General features: G+C 42.4%; 1 protein-coding gene across 6 annotated transcripts in view; it reads left to right on the top strand.

Moving 5' to 3' along the window:
• FAXC (failed axon connections homolog, metaxin like GST domain containing) overlaps positions 1 to 20,325 on the top strand; it is a 79,619-nt gene that overhangs the window by 40,695 nt on the left and 18,599 nt on the right. For all 6 annotated transcript variants that reach the window (XM_025294626.3, XM_044924334.2, XM_025294627.3 and 3 more), the window contains one exon: positions 11,244 to 11,360. In XM_025294626.3, the coding sequence (XP_025150411.3) occupies positions 11,244 to 11,360 (117 nt within the window). The remainder of the gene's footprint in view (positions 1 to 11,243; positions 11,361 to 20,325) is intronic.

The following is a 20,325-nucleotide window of genomic DNA, read 5'->3' as shown; positions in this document are numbered from 1 at the left end:
CCATTCTCCCAAATTTTCCCACCCTCTCCCTCTCTCTCAGAGCCCATAAGACTGTTCTATACATCAGTGTCTCTTTTGCTGTCTCGTACACAGGGTTATTGTTACCATCTTTCTAAATTCCATATATATGCGTTAGTATACTGTATTGGTGTTTTTCTTTCTGGCTTACTTCACTCTGTATAATAGGCTCCAGTTTCATCCACCTCATTAGAACTGATTCAAATGTATTCTTTTTAATGGCTGAGTAATACTCCATTGTGTATATGTACCACAGCTTTCTTATCCATTCATCTGCTGATGGACATCTAGGTTGCTTCCATGTCCTGGCTATTATAAACAGTGCTGTGATGAACATTGGGGTACACGTGTCTCTTTCCCTTCTGGTTTCCTCAGTGTGTATGCCCAGCAGTGGGATTGCTGGATCATAAGGCAGTTCTATTTCCAGTTTTTTAAGGAATCTCCACACTGTTCTCCATAGTGGCTGTACTAGTTTGCATTCCCACCAACAGTGTAAGAGGGTTCCCTTTTCTCCACACCCTCTCCAGCATTTATTGCTTGTAGACTTTTGGATCGCAGCCATTCTGACTGGTGTGAAATGGTACCTCATAGTGGTTTTGATTTGCATTTCTCTGATAATGAGTGATGTTGAGCATCTTTTCATGTGTTTGTTAGCCATCTGTATGTCTTCTTTGGAGAAATGTCTATTTAGTTCTTTGGCCCATTTTTTGATTGGGTCATTTATTTTTCTGGAGTTGAGCTGTAGGAGTTGCTTGTATATTCTCGAGATTAGTTGTTTGTCAGTTGCTTCATTTGCTATTATCTTTTCCCATTCTGAAGGCTGTCTTTTCACCTTGCTAATAGTTTCCTTTGATGTGCAGAAGCTTTTAAGGTTAATTAGGTCCCATTTGTTTATTTTTGCTTTTATTTCCACTATTCTGGGAGGTGGGTCATAGAGGATCCTGCTGTGATGTATGTCAGAGAGTGTTTTGCCTATGTTCTCCTCTAGGAGTTTTATAGTTTCTGGTCTTACGTTTAGATCTTTAATCCATTTTGAGTTTATTTTTGTGTATGGTGTTAGAAAGTGTTCTAGTTTCATTCTTTTACAAGTGGTTGACCAGATTTCCCAGCACCACTTGTTAAAGAGATTGTCTTTAATTCATTGTATATTCTTGCCTCCTTTGTCAAAGATAAGGTGTGCATATGTGCGTGGATTTATCTCTGGGCTTTCTATTTTGTTCCATTGATCTATATTTCTGTCTTTGTGCCAGTACCATACTGTCTTGATAACTGTGGCTTTGTAATAGAGCCTGAAGTCAGGTAGGTTGATTCCTCCAGTTCCTTTCTTCTTTCTCAAGATCACTTTGGCTATTCGAGGTTTTTTGTATTTCCATACAAATTGTGAAATTATTTGTTCTAGCTCTGTGAAGAATGCTGTTGGTAGCTTGATAGGATTGCATTGAATCTATAGATTGCTTGGGTAGTATACTCATTTTCACTATATCTGTGGGACATTCTTAACCATCTAATGGTCAGGATACATGGACAAGAGGGTTCAGTAGGGGAGTAATAGATCTCCCACAGGGTAGGAGCTAAAGACTGAGTCCTATGCTTGAAAACACACAGCACACAGAATTCTGATGTGATACCCAGCATACTCATGGGTATATCATCTGAGAAGGAATCAGATTCCTTTTTTTTTTTTTTTTTTTTTGCCATTCCCAGACCAGGGATTGAACCCAGACCCCAGCAGTGAAAACACTGAGTCCTAATATTGGACTGCCAGGGAATTCCTCAGAAAGATGAGGTCGATAGCAGTTTGATTTCATCTCAAGGGACCTGTGCCTATTGTGCGAGTCAGGTCTACCACTCTGGCCAGATGCTAAACAGTTCTGGTGGTTAAAGATTTTCACCAATTTTTGGTGATTGCTCTGATGTTTGAGTGAAGAAGGAAATGGCAATGCATTCCAGTATTCTTACCTGGGAAATCCCTTGGATAGAGGAGCCTGGCTGGCTATAGTCCATGGAGTTGCAAAGAGTTGGACACGGGTTAGCAACTAAACAAATGTTTGAGAATGATTGAAGATCCTGGATTCCAGCTAACGTGAAACCTGGGGTCCATACCATGAAGAAAAATCCTCCAGGAATGTGGAGTCTGCTTGCAGGAGCCTGATGGCCAAACACAAAACCTGCCATTAGAACCTGCTTCTGTTCAACTTTCTTAGAAGAAGGATAAGTTCCTTACAACAGGATTTGATTTTAAACTTCAACATGACATTGAATTCAGTCTGATGTGTTATTTTATTAACTAAATCATATTTGAGGGCAACCAGATAGTCTTTATTGAATAAAGAGAACAGCTGCCTCCTCTGTTGCCCAAATACAGAACAGCCAGGACAGAAATGAAATTAAGGAGAAAGCCTCTTGGGAAGTGATTTGACTTCGGGTGCTCTATATTCTTTACCCTTAGAAGGTGTAGTTGGGAAAGTGAAACTGGGGCGATACATAGAGCTTTTATACTCCTCAAATCGCACTATTTCAGTTAAATGTCTAATCAGACCCCAAACCAGCAATATTGCAGCAACTTCAAGAAGAGAGATAAATAAGAAGGCCGATCATCAGTGAGTCAGTAACGCTGCGTCATTGTTAGAGATGTCAGCTGTGGTTCTTGAAAACTTCCAGAAGCTGCTGTTTAGTGATATTAAATTATAATAATAAGTGAAGCTAATCAGGTATTTGCCTCCTCCTGGGAAATGTTTTCCTACTCTAGATCTCCCATATATGAATTTTTTCTACAACTGCTGCAATTCCTTTGTCCCACTTCCTTAAAATTACAGTGTATGTGCATGAAGGCTTTGAGTGTGGAGTTCAGAAGGTGTTCAGACACATTAATAGGAGGACTGAAGTTCAGAAGAGCGAGTGCAATCCTGTCCTTATAGTGGAGAATGTATGTGCATCCTTGTTTGATCCACAGAAAATTTTAAGAGCAGGGACATTGACAAAGAGAAAATCGGGAGGAAGAGGTGAGATGGCAATTAGGGAAGGGGTCAAGATAATGCATGTACACTGAAAAAAATTCTCTTGTGTGTTCCTCTAGGGAATTTTGTAGAAGATTTATAGGAGTATCTAGTTGCCTTCCAGAATGCAATCTGAGGAGTGATTAAATTTAGGGGCTTCTTCTGGTGCCCGCCCCCCCCCTCCCCCACCACCTTAATTTTTTCCCAGAGTATAAGCCAATTGGTGCATTGCCATCTATGGGGTCACACAGAGTCGGACACGACTGAAGCGACTTAGCAGCAGCAGCAGCAGTAAATGTCAGAATGTTGTAAAAGTTAATGATTTTAATTCTGATATTTACCCATAAGGACTGTTAATAATCTCTTATATAAGATAGTACCCGCTGCAGTTGAAAGAATCACACATTCAGTGATTTTAGAGTATGCTGGGAATACGAACAAGAGCTTTTTAAGAAGTGGCCTGTCCTATTGTTTCTGACAAAGAGAAGTCTGACAAGAGTGTAAGAGAGACTAGAACATAGATTTCCTGCTGCTTTGCCCTCTGGGAGAGTCTCATGCAGAAAAAGAACTTCAAGTGTGTGTTCTTTGAAGGTTGGAAGGTTATTGGGATCTGTGCCATCCTTGGGGAAGGTACTCAAAATTTTCTTTCTCCATAGTCCTTGAAGTCTTAGTTAATTGAGAGAGGGACAGTTAGAAAAGGAATGATATCGACATTGACTTCATTGGAATTATCTGCTTATAAATCGTGTTGGTGCTCAAGTATAGGGAACACTAAGTAGGTGAAACATATAATTATCATTTATTCTTAGACTAATAGAAAAATGAGTGCTTGAAAGTCTTTTGACTATTAATCTTTAATTTCTCTCTAGAACAATATTTTCCTGCATAGCCAGTCTTTTTTGCCACTTACAGCACTTGGAAATTTAGCTAAATGGCAGAAATGGAGCTGATAGTGGCCAGTAAAAGCTGGGAACAGAATTAGTAAGGGAGTAAGTAGATGTAAGTCTGTGTTCATTTCTGTAGCTGCTTCCCAAACACTCTGCTCACTATCCTACAGTGATACGTGTGAAAACAAGTCATCAGTTTTTACCTAGAAGCATGTTAGTGGAGATTTAATTTTCCTAGGAGTGAGTGCTGTGCAGTTGTTGTTTAATGTCTAAGTCATGTTTGACTCTTTGCAACTCCATGGACTGTAGCCTGCCAGAATCTTCTGTTCTTGGTATTTCCTAGACAAGAATACTGGAGTGGGTTGCCATTTCCTTCTCCAGGGGATCTTCCCAACTCAGGAATCAAATATGCATCTCTTGCATCTCCAGCATTAGCAGATGGATTCTTTACCACTGAGCTACCAGAGAAGCCCGGCCATGTAGAGTAAATATGGCCATAAATACTTTGTGTGCTTCCAGAGGAAAGATCTGGAATCAATGGTAGATGTCCTGAGGAGACATATTTTGTCTCAGTATAAGGAACTGACTAACCATAAAATTGCCTGCCTTGCCCAGGAAATGATGGATAAGTTCCTGGAGGGCTTGGGTGTGGGAACTGTCTGGTCAGAAAGTGGGTGAAGGGCTTTCTATACTGGGAGGAAAGTTGGAGTGTTCTGTCCACAAATAGTACTTGTTCTATTATTGGTGATGAGTATAAAATAATTGCATATGTTAGAATAGCACCTTCTAGTTTGCAAAATGCTTTCACATTTTTACGTTTTAAAATCCTTACAGGAGTTCTCTATGCTAAGAAAGGACAGAGATCAAGCATACTTAAATCTAGTTGCTGTTGTTCTTGTTTAGTTATTCAGTCGTGTCCAACTCTTTTGTGACCCCACAGACTGTAGCCCGCCAGGCTCCTCTGTCCTCATGGGATTACTCAGGCAAGAATGCTGAAGTGAGTTGTCATTTCTACCTCCAGTGGAGATCTTCCAGACCCAGGGATCTAACCTATTGGCAGGTGTTGGCAGGTGGATTCTTTAGCACTAAGCCACTAGGGATAAAGGTGGTTAATACTTAAGGCTATCAGCACCTTATTTGATGATTTCTACTATGATAGATATCAGATGGACAGAAAAGTAAAAGAGGGTTACCTGCCCTCAAGGAGATTAAACACTACTTGAGGAGATAGGACACACACATAAATAAGACTATGAGATGACATATGTGAATTACCTAATGATTGATTTAGGTGAGTGTTTCCCAAAGTGTGGTTCCTGGACCAGCAGCCTTAGCACTACCTGAGCTCTTGTTAGAAAGGCAGAGTCTTGAGTCCCACCCATACCTACTGAATCCGAAACCTGGGGATTCGTGGGAGATAAATCAGTATTTTTAAAAAGCCCTCCAGAGGATTATGATGCATGCTTGAGTTTAAGAACACTGATATACTCTAGTCTAGACCAGCACTTCTCAAACTTCAGTGTACATGAGAATCATCTGGAACAGCACTGTTCAAAGTGTGGTCCGAGAATTGCTGGCTCTCTAAGAATCACTGACCCGAAAGCTTGTTAAAACACAGATTCTCTCCCAGTCTCACTCTCAGTCGTTTTGATTCAATAGGTAGCATTTGTGATGCTGATGCAGCTGGTCCCAAACTGCTCTTTGAGCAGCCCTGCTCTAAGCAGGTATGCCTCTGGGGGTTGGCAGAGGAGAGTTGCTCGAGCACTGGACAGAGCAGGTAACCTTTCTGGAGTGGAGGAGGGAGCATGTGATCTGAGCCTTAAGGAAGTGTTGAGTTAGGCCAGTGGAGGTTATCTGAGGAAGGATGAGATGGGAGGTGGTGATGGGAGTACTGTCAACTGCTTCTGTGCATCTCTACACATGAAAATGAAGCTCGAGTTGCCTCCTCACCCAAGCCTTCTCCCTCAGTGCCCTTCAGAAGGGCCCTTAATGTTCTATTTTTGCTGAAACCCTCCAGTAGTGAGAACTGGGCCCACTTGGGGAAGCCTGGGGATGCTACAGACTTGAGACTTTGACTTGGCCTTTTCATCTCGAACCAGAATCTAATCTAAATTCAGTCTTTTTCTTAAAAATACTTCCTGCTAAGCTCAAAAGACCAAATTTGGAACAATTTGAGCAACATAAGGAATAATGAGAGTACTGGATTACTCTTTACTGGAGTAAAAGAAATATCGACAAGTGCATGCTTATATAAATAAATAATTGAATATGTCAGTAAAAGGAGGATGAAAGGAATAGTAGTATTTGAATCAATACATGTAGAAGTAATAGAGAAATAGAAAATCCTGATTAGGCAAACTCCACAGTATTTCGTTGTTTCATTTGATGTCTACTGATGGATGCTAAAATTAGTGGGCCAAAGTTTGAGGAGAAACAGGATAGTGATACAGTCTCAAAGTTTCTCCCCCAAGGTTATTAACTGCAAAAGGAAAACTAGTGACATTACAGGGAAGAAACCTTATGGATACTACCTTTACCACGTGGTCATGGTTAATATCCCCAGTGATAAGACGTATGGACATTATGGACCTCCTGATATGATGCTCTGAGAAGGGGTATTGGGGGTCTCCAGAGAAATAAACCAATAGGAGATACAGATCTAGATATCTGGATCTATCAATGTCTGTTTCTCTCATATAATAAATTTATATGGGTTCATACAATTATGAAGGCTGACAGATACCAAGATCTGCAGAGGGGGTTGGCAAGCTGGAGACCAAGGAGGGCTGATGGTGTAGTTCCAGTCAGAACTGGCTCAAGACCCTGGAAAAGCCAGTGTTTCCATTTAAGTCTGAAGTCAGCAAAGGCCTCTGTCCTAGTTGAGAGGCAATTAGGCAGTAGGAATTTTCTCTTCCTCCGGGAAGAGTCCGCCCTCTTGTCATATGAAGGCCTTCAACTAACTGGAGGAGGCCCACCTGCACTAGGGAGAGTGTTCTACTTTACTCAGCCTATCACTTAAATGTTAATCTTGCCCTGCTGCTGCTGCTGCTAAGTCGCTCCAGTCATGTCTGACTCTGTGTGACCCCCATAGATGGCAGCCCACCAGGCTCCCCCGTCCCTGGGATTCTCCAGGCAAGAACACTGGAGTGGGTTGCCATTTCCTTCTCCAATGCATGAAAGTGAAAAGTGAAAGTGAAGTCACTCAGTCGTGTCTGACTCTTTGCGACCCCATGGACTGCAGCCCACCAGGCTCCTCCATCCATGGGATTTTCCAGGCAAGAGTACTGGAGTGGGGTGCCATTGCCTAAATCCCAGAATAATGTTTGACCACATCACTTAGCCCCCCATGCTGTAGTCAGGTTGACATATGAAATAACCATCACAGGAGCATTTGTAAATATGGATGACTACTCTAATGATTAATCACCTTGGACAAACCCAAGTTGATGACCATTTTGCAAAATAGCTCATCAGTATTCTTTAAAAATGTCAAGGTTATGAAAGACAAGGAGGGACTTTCCTGGTGGTCCAGTGGTTAAACCTCTGTGCTCACTATATGGGGTTCAATCCCTGGTCAGGGAACTATGATCTTGCAGGGCATGGCTGTGTGGTGGGGTAGGTGGGGGCGGGGGGTGACAAGGAAAGACTGAGGAACTAGGGCGACCTGACAACTACATGCAATGTGGGATCCTGAGGCAGAGAAGAACATTAGTTGAAAAACCACTAAAATTTTAACGAAGGGTACAGCACTGTTAATTGAATTATATTGATGTTAATTTCTTAGTTTTGGTAAATGTACTGAGGGACTTCCCTGGTGGTTCAGTGGTAAAAAATCTGCCAGCAAGGCTGGAGATGCAGGCAGGAGACATGGATTTGATCCTTGGGTTGGGAAGATCCCCTGGAGAAAGGAAATGGCAACTCACTCCAGTATTCTTGCCTGGAGAATCCCAATCCATGGGATTGCAAAAGGGTCCAACACGACTGGGCGACTAAACAACGACAGCAACAATAAATGTACTGTGAATTGTACATTGTGAACTGTAAATGTACTGTGAGTACATTTGTACTGTGTACAAAATGTACTGTGAACTGTAAAATGAATTACCTAGTTCAGTTCAGATCAGTCACTCAGTCATGTTGACTCTTGGCGGCCCCATGGACCACAGCACACCAGGCCTCCCTGTCCATCACCAACTCCTGGAGTTTACTCAAGCTCATCTCCATTGAGTCAGTGATGCCATCCAACCATCTCATCCTCTGTCATCCCCTTCTCCTCCTGCCCTCAATCTTCCCCAGCATCAGGGTCTTTTCCAATTAGTTACTTCTTTGTATCAGGTGGCCAAAGTATTGGAGTTTCAGCTTCAACATCAGTCCTTCCAATGAATACTCAGGACTGATCTCCTTTAGGATGGGCTGGTTGGATCTCCTTGCAGTCCCAGGGACTCTCAAGAGTCTTCTCCAACACCACATTTCAAAAGCATCAATTCTTTGGTGCTCAGCTTTCTTTATAGTCCAACTCTCATATCCATACATGACCACTGGAAAAACCATAGCCTTGACAAGATGGACCTTTGTTGGCAAAGTAATGTCTCTGCTTTTTAATATGCTGTCTATGTTGGTCATAACTTTCCTTCCAAGGAGTAAGTGTCTTTTAAAATTTCATGGTTTAGCCACCATCTGCAGTGATTTTGGAGCCCCCCCAAAATAAAGTCTGACACTGTTTCCCCATCTATTTGACATCAAGTGATGGGGCCAGATGCCATGATGTTAATTTCCTGAATGTTGAGCTTTAAGCCAACTTTTTCACTCTCCTCTTTCACTTTTATCAAGAGGCTCTTTAGTTCTTCTTCACTTTCTGCCATAAGGGTGGTGTCATCTGCATATCTGAGGTTATTGCTATTTCTCCCGGCAATCTTGATTCCAGCTTGTGCTTCCTCCAGCCCAGCGTTTCTCATAATGTACTCTGCATATAAGTTAAATAAGCAGGGTGACAATATACAGCCTTGACGTACTCCTTTTCCTATTTGGCACTAGTCTGTTGTTCCATGTCCACTTCTAACTGTTGCTTCCTGACCTGCGTACAGATTTCTCAAGAGGCAGATCAGGTGGTCGGGTATTCTTATCTCTTTCAGAATTTTCTACAGTTTATTGTGATCCACACAGTCAAAGGCTTTGGCATAGTCAATAAAGCAGATGTTTTTCTGGAACTCTCTTGCTTTTTCGATGGTTACCTAAGCTGTTCATATTAGCAGAAGCTAGTTGAAGGGTATACAGAAACTGCTATTTTTGTAACTTTTCTATAAGTCTAAAATTAACTAAAAAATTAATTAGGAAAGTTTTTTTAAAAAAGTTTCCTGCCATTGGGTACTCTGAGGACTTCTTAATAACAGAGTATTTTTATAATCTTTAAATTTATAACTGTAGTGTGTGTGTGTATACATATATAATTGTGTGTCTACCATGAATGCTAAATTCTATACATTTTTTGAGGGAGGGGGCAAGTACCTTTAAAAACCCTTAGACTTTTCTTCCTTTCTCCTTCTATATTCTGTATTCCCTCCTGATTAAAAGCATCCTTTTGTAAACATTCACGGCTTAGCCCTCCTGCTGTTCCTTGGGGTCTTTATCTCATAAATGAAGCTTTCTGTGGCAGCTTGTACAGAGCAGAGAGTATTAGGCTGGGAGTCAGGAGACTGGGTGCTGGCATTTTTAGTCTGTTTCTGTTGTTATTAATAACTCAGGGTCCTTCTAGCTTTAATGTTCTGAGCCAAAAAGCAAATTTGGGCTGAACGCTATATGTATTAGTTGATGTATGGATTCAAATGATTATATTTATGGTTATTATTTTTCTTTTTTTTTATCAAGGTCTTATGTGCTCTATTTTTAGGTTTCCTAAGTTTTTATAAAACTCATGTACATTTTTTCCTCTTGCTCCCCCACGTTTTTGGAGTCTATAACAGACTTCACATTGTACTCTAGCATTTCCCTTAGACTCTTTCCTTTTAGCAGTTTAAGGAAATCAACGTTTCTGGGGAGCCAGGAAGCCATTGTAGCTCTCCTTTAACCTGTTTTCTTCCCTTTGAATCTGGGTTGTATGTGTAAAAGTGAAATTTGAAAGAGAGCTGTCTGACTGAAAGCTTCCATTGCCATGAGAGGGCTTTGAAAGAAGGCTTGTGCTGGAAAGATGAGTATAGTTTATGAGATGGAGAGAAGTAGGGGGCACATACGGGTTTTGGGAGGGCAAGGAGATGTGTGGGTGCAGCATGAGCAGAGGTGTAGCAGTGGGAAGCATGAAGTGGGCTGGTGAACGGGGCTGTCCCAGGCCTGCTGGGTTAAAGAAGGGTGAGGGGCAAAGCCGGAATGTGGGTGGGAGCAGAATGTGATGAGTCTTGGACTACAGGTTGAGTTTGGACTGTATTTCATAGCCCATTTCATAAATCATTAAAAGTTGTGAAAGGCAGTGTCACTATGAAAAGAATGTCCTAGAGATTTAGCTTTGGGTGAGATATGGAATAGACTGGAAAAACAGAAGGGCTCTTATCATGAGTGCTGGTATTTGATGAGTTACCCAGATTTGGTGCTAAATGCTTTACATGTGTTATGAAATTTAATCCCCACAGTGGTCCTAGGAAATACCTTTAATATCATCTCATTTTCCAGATGGGAGAACCGAGGCTTGGAGAGGTTGATTAATGAGCAGGCTTTCATAGTGAATAACAGTGGGACCAGGATGTGAAGGAGGATGGATCCATTTCCTCCTGGGCCGCCTTTTTATCCTGAAGTTTTAAAGCTTCTCTTTATGTTTGTTTCCTGTTGGTGCTCAGTGATGAGAACCTTGCCAAGACCATGGAGACATCATACAGAGCCTTGCCTCCTCCAAACTTCCTAAGTAGCTTAGGGTTCTGGTTCTCCCCAAGGAAATGTATTAATTTAATAAAGTAAGTGCCGAGGCTGGCTGTGCTTGACTTGAGATGGTTTAAGCAAATGTCCAGATGTTCTTAAGCATTTCAAGCTTTAACAACTGGAGTTGGAGACAAGGAGGTGCCTCTGGGGTTCTGGGGGTGATCAGTTCTCCCTTTTCTCCATGAACCCCCTCCCTCATCTGCTTACCTTGGTATATTCCCAGTTACTTCCCTGCTGTGCTATCATATCAGTTGATATATCACAGAATTGTTTGTTTTACCTTTGTTTCTAGTTTTTGGTAAAAGAAGGTGCATGCATTTGGTTTTGCAAAGCTTCTGATGCTCTGTTAAGCAGATGTATGATGGACAATGCTGAATGCCATTGTGACTTAGCAGGACAGCAAGGGCCAGCCAGTGACCTCTCTCTTTCTCTGCTGTAGGTGACAAGAAGTACATCATGGGGCCCAAGCTCTCCACCCTCGATGCTACTGTCTTTGGACACTTGGCCCAGGCAATGTGGACCTTACCTGGGACGAGACCTGAACGGCTGATTAAAGGCAAGCCCTATGAAGCTCTCAGGTTTGGGGAGTTGCTGGGGGCCGGGGGTGGGGGCAGCACAGTGGAGACTTCTGGGCCCAAGCCTGTGAGCTTGGCTGTGCTTTGTGGAGACACCAGGCTGTGGTGTCCGGGGCCAAGGTTGGTTTTCTGTGTCAGGATCGGTAGAGGCAGAGGAGGAGAGATGGGGCTTCTCACCTGTCATCCTGCACAAACCATGTTCCTAGCAAAGCTGACACAAGTCCTGCCACGTTCTACACAAGGGCTTTTCTTCCAGCAGCCTACCTAGTGGATTTAATACTTGTCACCGAAACAGGACTTAAATTCCCCTAGTGTGCTTGTTTTGTCAGTCTGCCTTAATTTCGTTTGGTTGGTGGTGGCTTTCCAGTTTCTGGTTTATCCAGCGCTGCGGCACCTGAGGTTGGGTGGTCGTGATGGACTCACTGCCTATCTCGCATGCTCCTTTTGAGTACAGACTGGTCTCAGATAGTTCACATGTGGATATAGGTATATAGGATTCTGTGTCATAAGTTCAAAACATTCCCTTCAATTCTAGTTGGGTGTCTGTAGATCATACCTGGAGAGTAGTAGAGCTGGAAAATTCAAGAACTTTGTGGGAAAATGAGGAAAAAATGTCAACAGATTCTTTGTAAGTCTGGTGCTATGTGAGATATTATTATTGATATTATATGTACGTTTTGACCAAAGAAATACAATCTTGTATCTTTGTTGTGTGATCTTGATGTAGGCCTGTGAGAATTATAATTCTAAACTGGTGGAATAAAAGTGGGCTGAATGGGGCCAGAGCTAGAGGATGAACATATGTGTGGGGGTAGGGATGGGGATGGTTGCCAGGGGTCAAGTTCTTGTTGGCAGTGGGGCAGGGAAAGTCAACTCAACCTGGGTTGATGTTAAGGGACCAGATCGTCATGTGTGTTAGTTTGTGTGTGTGTGTTAGAGTGGAGTATTGGAATATGCATGGCTGCTGGGGCCTCTGAAAGGCTTCTTCTGCATGGATGAATGGAAACCACTTTGAGTCATCTCTGGTTTGAAACAGTACCTAAGCAGTACCTGGTGCTGGGAATGTGGGGATCAAGGTTCTATATTTTGGTTTGGGGAAGGGGAATGACAGAAGTTAATCAGGGCTTTGCTAGCTCAATCAGTAGAGCATGGGACTCTTAATTACAGGGTCATGCGGTCAAGCCCCATGTTGGGTGGTTACTCTTCAATATTTGGGCTTCCCTGGTGGTTCAGACAGTAAAGAATCTGCCTGCAATGCAGGAGACCTGGGTTCAATCCCTGGGTTGGGAAGATTCCCTGCAGAAGAGAATGGTAACCCACTTCAGTAGTCTTGCCTGGAGATTCTGATAGCTTATGGTGAATGGTACTGCCAGATTTGTGGTCTCTGAAGGAGAAGATTTAACTCTGGGACCAAAGACAACCTCAGTTACTCAAAGTTTTGTCAGTTCAGTTCAGTCGCCCAGTTGTGTCTGACTCCTTGCGACCCCATGAATTGCAGCATGCCAGGCCTCCCTGTCCATCACCAACTCCCGGAGTTCACTCAGACTCATGTCCATCGAGTCAGTGATGCCATCCAGCCATCTCATCCTCTGTCGTCCCCGTCTCCTCCTGCCCCCAATCCCTCCCAGCATCAGAGTCTTTTCCAATGAGTCAACTCTTCGCATCAGGTGGCCCAAGTATTGGTGTTTCAGCTTTACCATCATTCCTTCCAAAGAAATCCCAGGGCTGATCTCCTTCAGAATGGACTGGTTGGATCTCCTTGCAGTCCAAGGGACTCTCAAGAGTCTTCTCCAACACCACAGTTCAAAGGCATCAATTCTTCTGCACTCAGCCTTCTTCACAGTCCAACTCTCACATCCATACATGACCACAGGAAAAACCATAGCCTCGACTAGATGGACCTTTGTTGGCAAAGTAATGTCTCTGCTTTTGAATATGCTATCTAGGTTAGTCATAACTTTCCTTCCGAGGGGTAAGCGTCTTTTAATTTCATGGCTGCAGTCACCATCTGCAGTGATTTTGGAGCCCAAAAAATAAAGTCTGACACTGTTTCCACTGTTTCCCTTTATTAAAGTAACGGGGACAGAGAAAGCTTCCAACAAGAGGCACTGGAAGGGGTCAGAAGAGTACCTGCCTCACAGATTTAAGTGAGGCCTTATATATTTCTCCAGAGAAGATAATGGCAGCCCACTCCAGTACTCTTGCCTGGAAAATCCCATGGGCGGAGGAGCCTGGTAGGCTGCAGTCCATGGGGTCGCTGAGAGTCAAACACAACTGAGCGACTTCACTTTCACTTTTCACTTTCATGCATTGGAGAAGGGAATGGCAACCCACTCCAGTGTTCTTGCCTGGAGAATCTCAGGGATGGGGGAGCCTGATGGGCTGCTGTCTCTGGGGTCACCAGAGTCAAACATGACTGAAGTGACTTAGCAGCATATACTTCTCAACTAGCTGCTAAGAATAGATAAAAAGGATACCTCAAGATTGTAAGTTCCCCCAGACACTTTCCCAAGGCATACATCCTGAGATAACTTTGGCACAAGATTAGCCAGGGAGAACAGTTCCAGCAATGTCTCTGGATGAGATATACTGTTGCTGTTAATTAGTGATACAAGTCTTGAGAAACAGATTCCCAGCCAAGATCTGTTACAATTACAATCATTAACATAGAGTTTAAGAAAAGCATTTCCATGAGTAAGATGTTCTGTGTGATCATTAGCTACTATACCTAAAGAAAGGCCAGTTCTCAGGTAAGATACATTGTTGCATAAGGCTCAAGGAAAACATGAGCAGGGAATGTTCACATCCTCCTTAAAGGGCTTTGGACTGCCTGCCCAAGCTTTAATTCTTTTATTCCTCTCTTTTTCTTTTAGGAGAATATGGTTGCCAGGGAAAGGGGTGGAGAAATCTTTTGGTAACTTCTTCCTGCTAGTAAGGGGCACAGACCCTAAGTTGTTGAGGCAACATACTCTCCTTACCCTCATATTGAGGGTCTCTGATTCAGGGGCCCTGAGTCATAGCTAGAGGAGGCAGTAAAAACTAGAAGCATGAACAATCATTAGTAACTTAAATGTCTCAAGCTGCTTAGATACAAAATTCATTATACAGTTACAGATATAAGGAGCAAAGAGCAAGAATAAAATGATTACGATTATTACTTTCAAGATAGTTTACCACTAAGGAGAGCTTCTAAATCAAGATTGTATCTGTGAGAAGAGTGGAACATCAGGGGAGTCCATTTTGAAGAGTGACCAGAATCTCTGCATCACTGTTACTTTGGGAAGCTGTTGTATCCTTTAGAAAGAACAAACTAGACAAGTAGATTAAAAGGCAGAGATTAAATATCAGTAAAAGAATTACTGTAATCAGCAGCCCAAGCAAGAGTCAAAGAATCAGGTTACATTTGGTCTAGATAGAGTCAACACTTGGGCTGCCCTATTTATAAGAATGGAGCCATTTGGCATGTTCATATAGATTTTCAATGTAGGTATCCCAGACCCAGTTAGAAGTAGTTGGAAGAATGACAACCTGAATCTTAACAGACAAAATAAATGTTACCATTTCTTTTTAGAAGAATGAGTCTGAACCCCAACATAGACAGCTATTTTAGGGAGACTTGTAGCCGCTGGATCATTGAAAAAGCAAGAGGGTTCTAGAAAAACATCTATTTCTGCTTTATTGACTATGCCAAAGCCTTTGACTGTGTGGATCACAATAAACTGTGGAAAATTCTGAAAGAGATGGGAATACCAGACCACCTGACCTGCCTCTTGAGAAACCTATATGCAGTTTAGGAAGCAACAGTTAGAACTGGACATGGAACAACAGACTGGTTCCAAATAGGAAAAGGAGTACATCAAGGCTGTATATTGTCACCCTGCTTATTTAACTTATATGCAGAATACATCATGAGAAATGCAGGGCTGGAAGAAGCACAAGCTGGAATCAAGATTGCCAGAAGAAATATCAATAACTTCCAATATGCAGATGACACCACCCTTATGACAGAAAGTGAAGAAGAAAGAAATGATGAAAGTGAAAGAAGAGGGTGAAAAAGTTGGCTTAAAGCTCAACATTTAGAAAACTAAGATCATGGCATCTGGTCCCATCACTTCATGGCAAATAGATGGAGAAACAGGGGAAACAGTGTCAGACTTTATTTTTTTGGGCTCCAAAATTGCTGCAGATGGTGACTGGAGCCATGAAATTAAAAGACACTTACTCCTTGGAAGGAAAGTTATTACCAACCTAGACAGTATATTAAAAAGCAGAGACATTACTTCGCCAACAAAGGTCCATCTAGTCAAGGCTATGGTTTTTCCAGTGGTCATGTATGGATGTGAGAGTTGGACTGTGAAGAAAACTGAGCGCCGAAGAATTGTTGCTTTTGAACTGTGGTGTTGGAGAAGACTCTTGAGAGTCCCTTGGATGGCAAGGAGATCCAACCAGTCCATTCTAAAGGAGATCAGACCTGGGTGTTCATTGGAAAGACTGATGCTGAGGCTGAAACTCCAATACTTTGGCCACCTCATGCAAAGAGTTGACTCATTGAAAAAGACCCTGATGCTGGGAGGGATTGGGGGTGGGAGGACAAGGGGACGACAGAGGATGAGATGGCTGGATGGCATCACCAACTCGATGGACATGAGTTTGGGTGAACTCCGGGAGTTGGTAATGGACAGGGTGGCCTGGCATGCTGCGATTCATGGGGCCGCAAAGAGTCAGACATGACTGAGTGACTGAACTGACTGATAGCCAGGTAGCCAGTTGTCTAAGTTTGTCCAAGTAGGCTTTAGCCTCTTATTGTGGTATTAACATATTAGCCAAAGAAGTTGTCACCACTGACAATTTCAGCATTTTTTTAGGTATGAGAAGATGCAAGAATTTGGGCTCAAGAAAATCTTTACATGAAAATATCTAACTATCCAAAGGCCTGTTTTGTCCATTTTTCCAGAACACAGAGCGAGTGCCTAATTTCTGATTTCCACCCTGAATTCCATTCAGGAGATGTTGAAGGTCAACAGCTGTAGTGTCCATGATTTAATCTTTGTAGATGCCCATGGCAAGCGCCAGTTTCCAGTTGCAGGGCCCCTTTATGGCCCTGAGTTTGACCATAGTTTGGGGGGCATTTCATGACCACTTTGTCCCACAGTACTGGGAAGGCTCATTCCCAGATCTGTCGAAGATTTCACCGATGGGCCACTCAACGTGGTGTTACTGGATTAGGCCCTGTGAGTAGCAAAAGTCTCTAGACCTCACCTGTCTCACTAGTTTCTTGGTCCAGGAAAACATTCCTTCTTGTTGCTTCTTCTCATATACAGAGTCACACCATTATAACTATGGGTTTCATATGGAACTGTGACTCAGTCACACACTTGATAATGTAAGGGACAATACCTCTTGAAACAGGCAATATAGAAAGCAATATAGTTAGCAGTAATAGTAAAATCATAAGTAAGAACTTAAGTCAAGAACTTCCACTAGGTATAGCCCAGTGACATCTCCAGGAGGAGATGACTTAGTTTATTAAATGACTACAGCCTGTTGTTAATCCCCTGGTTGCATATCCTGGAGCATTTGATCATTATTCAAAGACTATCTACTGAGATAAGCTTTAGAGATAAGCTCAGAGTGTCCTTTTTAGAAACTTAATTAAACCTCTTAGCAATGTAACATAACCGCAGGGAACTATCTCAGAAGTGAGTTTTAGTAAATACAGACCTTAATTAACAAAACTAGAACTTAATATTTAGGGAAACATAATAGATGCTGTAGGCTTGACATCAGTTTGGTGGATTTTTTCTTTTAGAGCTCCCCAGTATACTTTGAGATTTCTGTATATATCCAGAAACAGTCTTTTTTTACCTTGATGAGGCTGTTCAGAACCCAAGTGTCTCCAGTTTCTTGAGGGACAAGGCAGAGAGAAAAGAAAGATGTTTTAATTTTACCCACAGGTGTAAATCACTAAATTGTTTTAAACCATCAGTAACTTAAAGAGAGAGCTTCTTTATATCTGAAAACAAAGATTAGAAGCCAGTAATATGTCAGACAAAAAGTCATAAAAATTGTAGTCATATTTAGCAGTCTATTCAATCTCATGTAACCTAGCCTTTGTTCTGTCATCCTTGCCCGACGACTGAGGACGTCAGTGAAAATGATAGTCTCCAAGAAGCTTGTGAAGTTTCTTGCCAATGTCTGTACTACCTGTCCAGCAAAGTGGGTGCCCCAGTCACTGGAGATTGTAGAAAACATATTTTAGGCATTTGTTCTCCATTGTGAGATACTAACCCTGAAGCCAGGAAAGGCTTTATCTTATCAAATAAAAGTGAGGTTTGTCGGGGAGCTAGGAAAAGCCAAGTAGCTGTCTTGGATTTCCCATAACCCCAACTATTTAGTTTCTAGCCATTGTTTATCTGTTTTAAGTTTCCCGCTGCTGCTGCTGCTAAGTCGCTTCAGTCATGTCTGACTGTGTGCGACCCCATAGACCGCAGCCCACCAGGCTCCCCCGTCCCTGGGATTCTCCAGGCAAGAACACTGGAGTGGGTTGCCATTTCCTTCTCCATAAGTTCCCTGATGAGGGGTTAATTTTTGTAGAAGCAGAATGAGCTTTGTCTATGTGTGCCATAGTCTGTCATCAAAGGCCACATTCAAAGAAAACTTTGTTCTTTTAATAGGAAGAGAAAACCAAATTCCAGATTGGTACCAGCTTTTATTCACTGTGAAACAATAGTTATTCACTTAGTCAAAGTAACAATAAAATGTTTCAAAGACAGTTTAATGTCTTAAGAAGCTTGCATCATGCACAAAACTCTCTTCCCCTTGCCACAAGCCTTTTTTATACTTCTGTGTGGTTATTTTATTTGCCCATTCAGAGAACAGCCACCTTTAAGTTCAGATTTACTTCCTTTCCCTTAATAGAATGTAATTCCATTCCTTATTCCTTGTTGTTGAAAACACACATCCTACTTTCTTTCAGCAACCATGACCTGTACTTTATATCATCATTTTGTAGAATGGTAAATATAAATCACCCAAAGCTATATCATTTGCAAAAGTATCTTCACAATGTCTGTGTTAATTAGATCAATAAACAAACATCAATACTAGGTATCAATTCAATAGTGAATATTTATCAGTTCACACAAGCCTGAAACTCATTTTAGTTTAATTTTCTTGAATTTAGAATTGTTTGATTCATAAGCACTTTTCTTTGGGCCAATTAAATAGAGCTCACCGACCAATTAGCCTTTAGCAATGTTGTCCAAGGACGGAGACACACACTGGGACCCACATATCTGGACAGACAGAAACCTCACAGTTTTCTGCTTGAAACTTAAAATGTCTATTGGCCTTTTTTTCCTTTGGCCTGAAGTTCTACCGATTTGCTCATGGCTGGAGTCCCAGATGGAATGGGCTGTGTATCTCAAGGACATGATAAGAGGTAACTTCAGAGTTTTTTCCCAGGCATGTTTTTTGTTTCTCAGGCAGGGTTGGAGCTCCAAAAAAAAAGTATTTTAATAAACCAGCTTTTTCCTAATTGCACAAGCAAAAAAAACTGGTTTTGCAATTTCAAAAAGATTTCATTTTAACCAGTGTTCTCCAGAGTCTAAAGAATATCATGGCCATTCAGTATCAAAAATGTCATCTCTCTTTTTTGTAGTCATAGTTTCATAGCTAAAATTTAAACCAGAGAGTGTTCAAATTGGCTTTGATGACAGGGGTAGCCTGATTGAGAAGGTGTTGTCCCAGCAGGGATTGTCTCTCTGGGAAGGTGAGGGCTTTTCTTAAAGTAAAGAAAGCCTGTTTAGAAGGGGCTTTTTAGGCTCTGGGGATCAAACTTATCCCAGTTTTTCAAGATACAATTCAAAGGGGTGGTTCTGGAACTGTTAGCTCCCATCTGTAAGAGAGAAAAAAGTGGCACCCAGTGCCGTGGCTTTTTTCTACCAGAGGCATCCCTCCCTGCTCTAGATGGGAGTGGAGACAGGTCTTCCACCTAAGCTTCCTTCCCTGGCCGAGTTAACCTGTCCTTACCAGCGCGGGCATCCCACTGTCGTCCATCCCAGTTCTACCACCAAGGAGGGGTGGAGATGTGCCAGGGGTAGAACTGATGGCATCCCAGATTGATGTCCAGTTCCTCGCCATTAAAACCTTTGCCTGATTTCTGCTCCTCCTCTGAGGTCACCTGAGGTAGAGCAGAGCCTTCCAGAATGTCTCCCAAGTTAAGACCACTAGGGGAAACACCCATCTTCCGTGTGCCTGTGCACACTCCTGAGCACATTCCTGACCGCAGTAGAAGCAGTAAGTTATAAAGGGCCGAACAGAAAAGCCAAGATGTCCCTTCTGAGAGCTTCCATATCCGCCTATGTGGTAACAAAGGAGGTGATGGAGGGCTGGCCTGCTAGGAAAAGAATAATCTTTCATGTTCATGGAGTGTCAAGGTCAACCTTTCTATTCCTGTCCAGCAGATTGTACAAAAAGAATATCTAAAGAGTTGAAATAAGGATCACTGGAGGGCTTTCTTTGGTCCACAAAGAGCTTGCATTACCAAGGGAATAAGCCTGCTGCGTTTCCAATCTGCCCAAATCTGGGGTTCCCTGATCTGAGTCCTCAGGAATCTCATGTTCACCAGTAATGCATCCATCCATATAGTCCGGAGGAATGGCCATAACAAGAACTCACCTCTGGGTCTCTGGGGTCAGGAAGGTGATTTTCAGTCTGAGAGATGTCCCTGGAGCTAGAGCTCCACTTAGCTCCCTAATGTGTTCCTGCCTGCAGTGTCCTGTCGGAATGATGGTCTGGCTAGAAAAACTCAATAACAGCATGGATTGTAAGTCTCCTCACAGTCTACAATCCAGCACACTAGGTTAGTACCTTGACTTCCTCAAGCAGTTATGAAAGCAATCAGAGAGACCAGGAAAGGCTGACCAGGGAAAAGAAGTTTGGTCC

This window comes from Bubalus bubalis, chromosome 10 (genome assembly GCF_019923935.1).
Source record: "Bubalus bubalis isolate 160015118507 breed Murrah chromosome 10, NDDB_SH_1, whole genome shotgun sequence".
NCBI lineage: Eukaryota > Metazoa > Chordata > Mammalia > Artiodactyla > Bovidae > Bubalus > Bubalus bubalis.
This window is presented reverse-complemented; position numbering and strand designations above follow the sequence as displayed.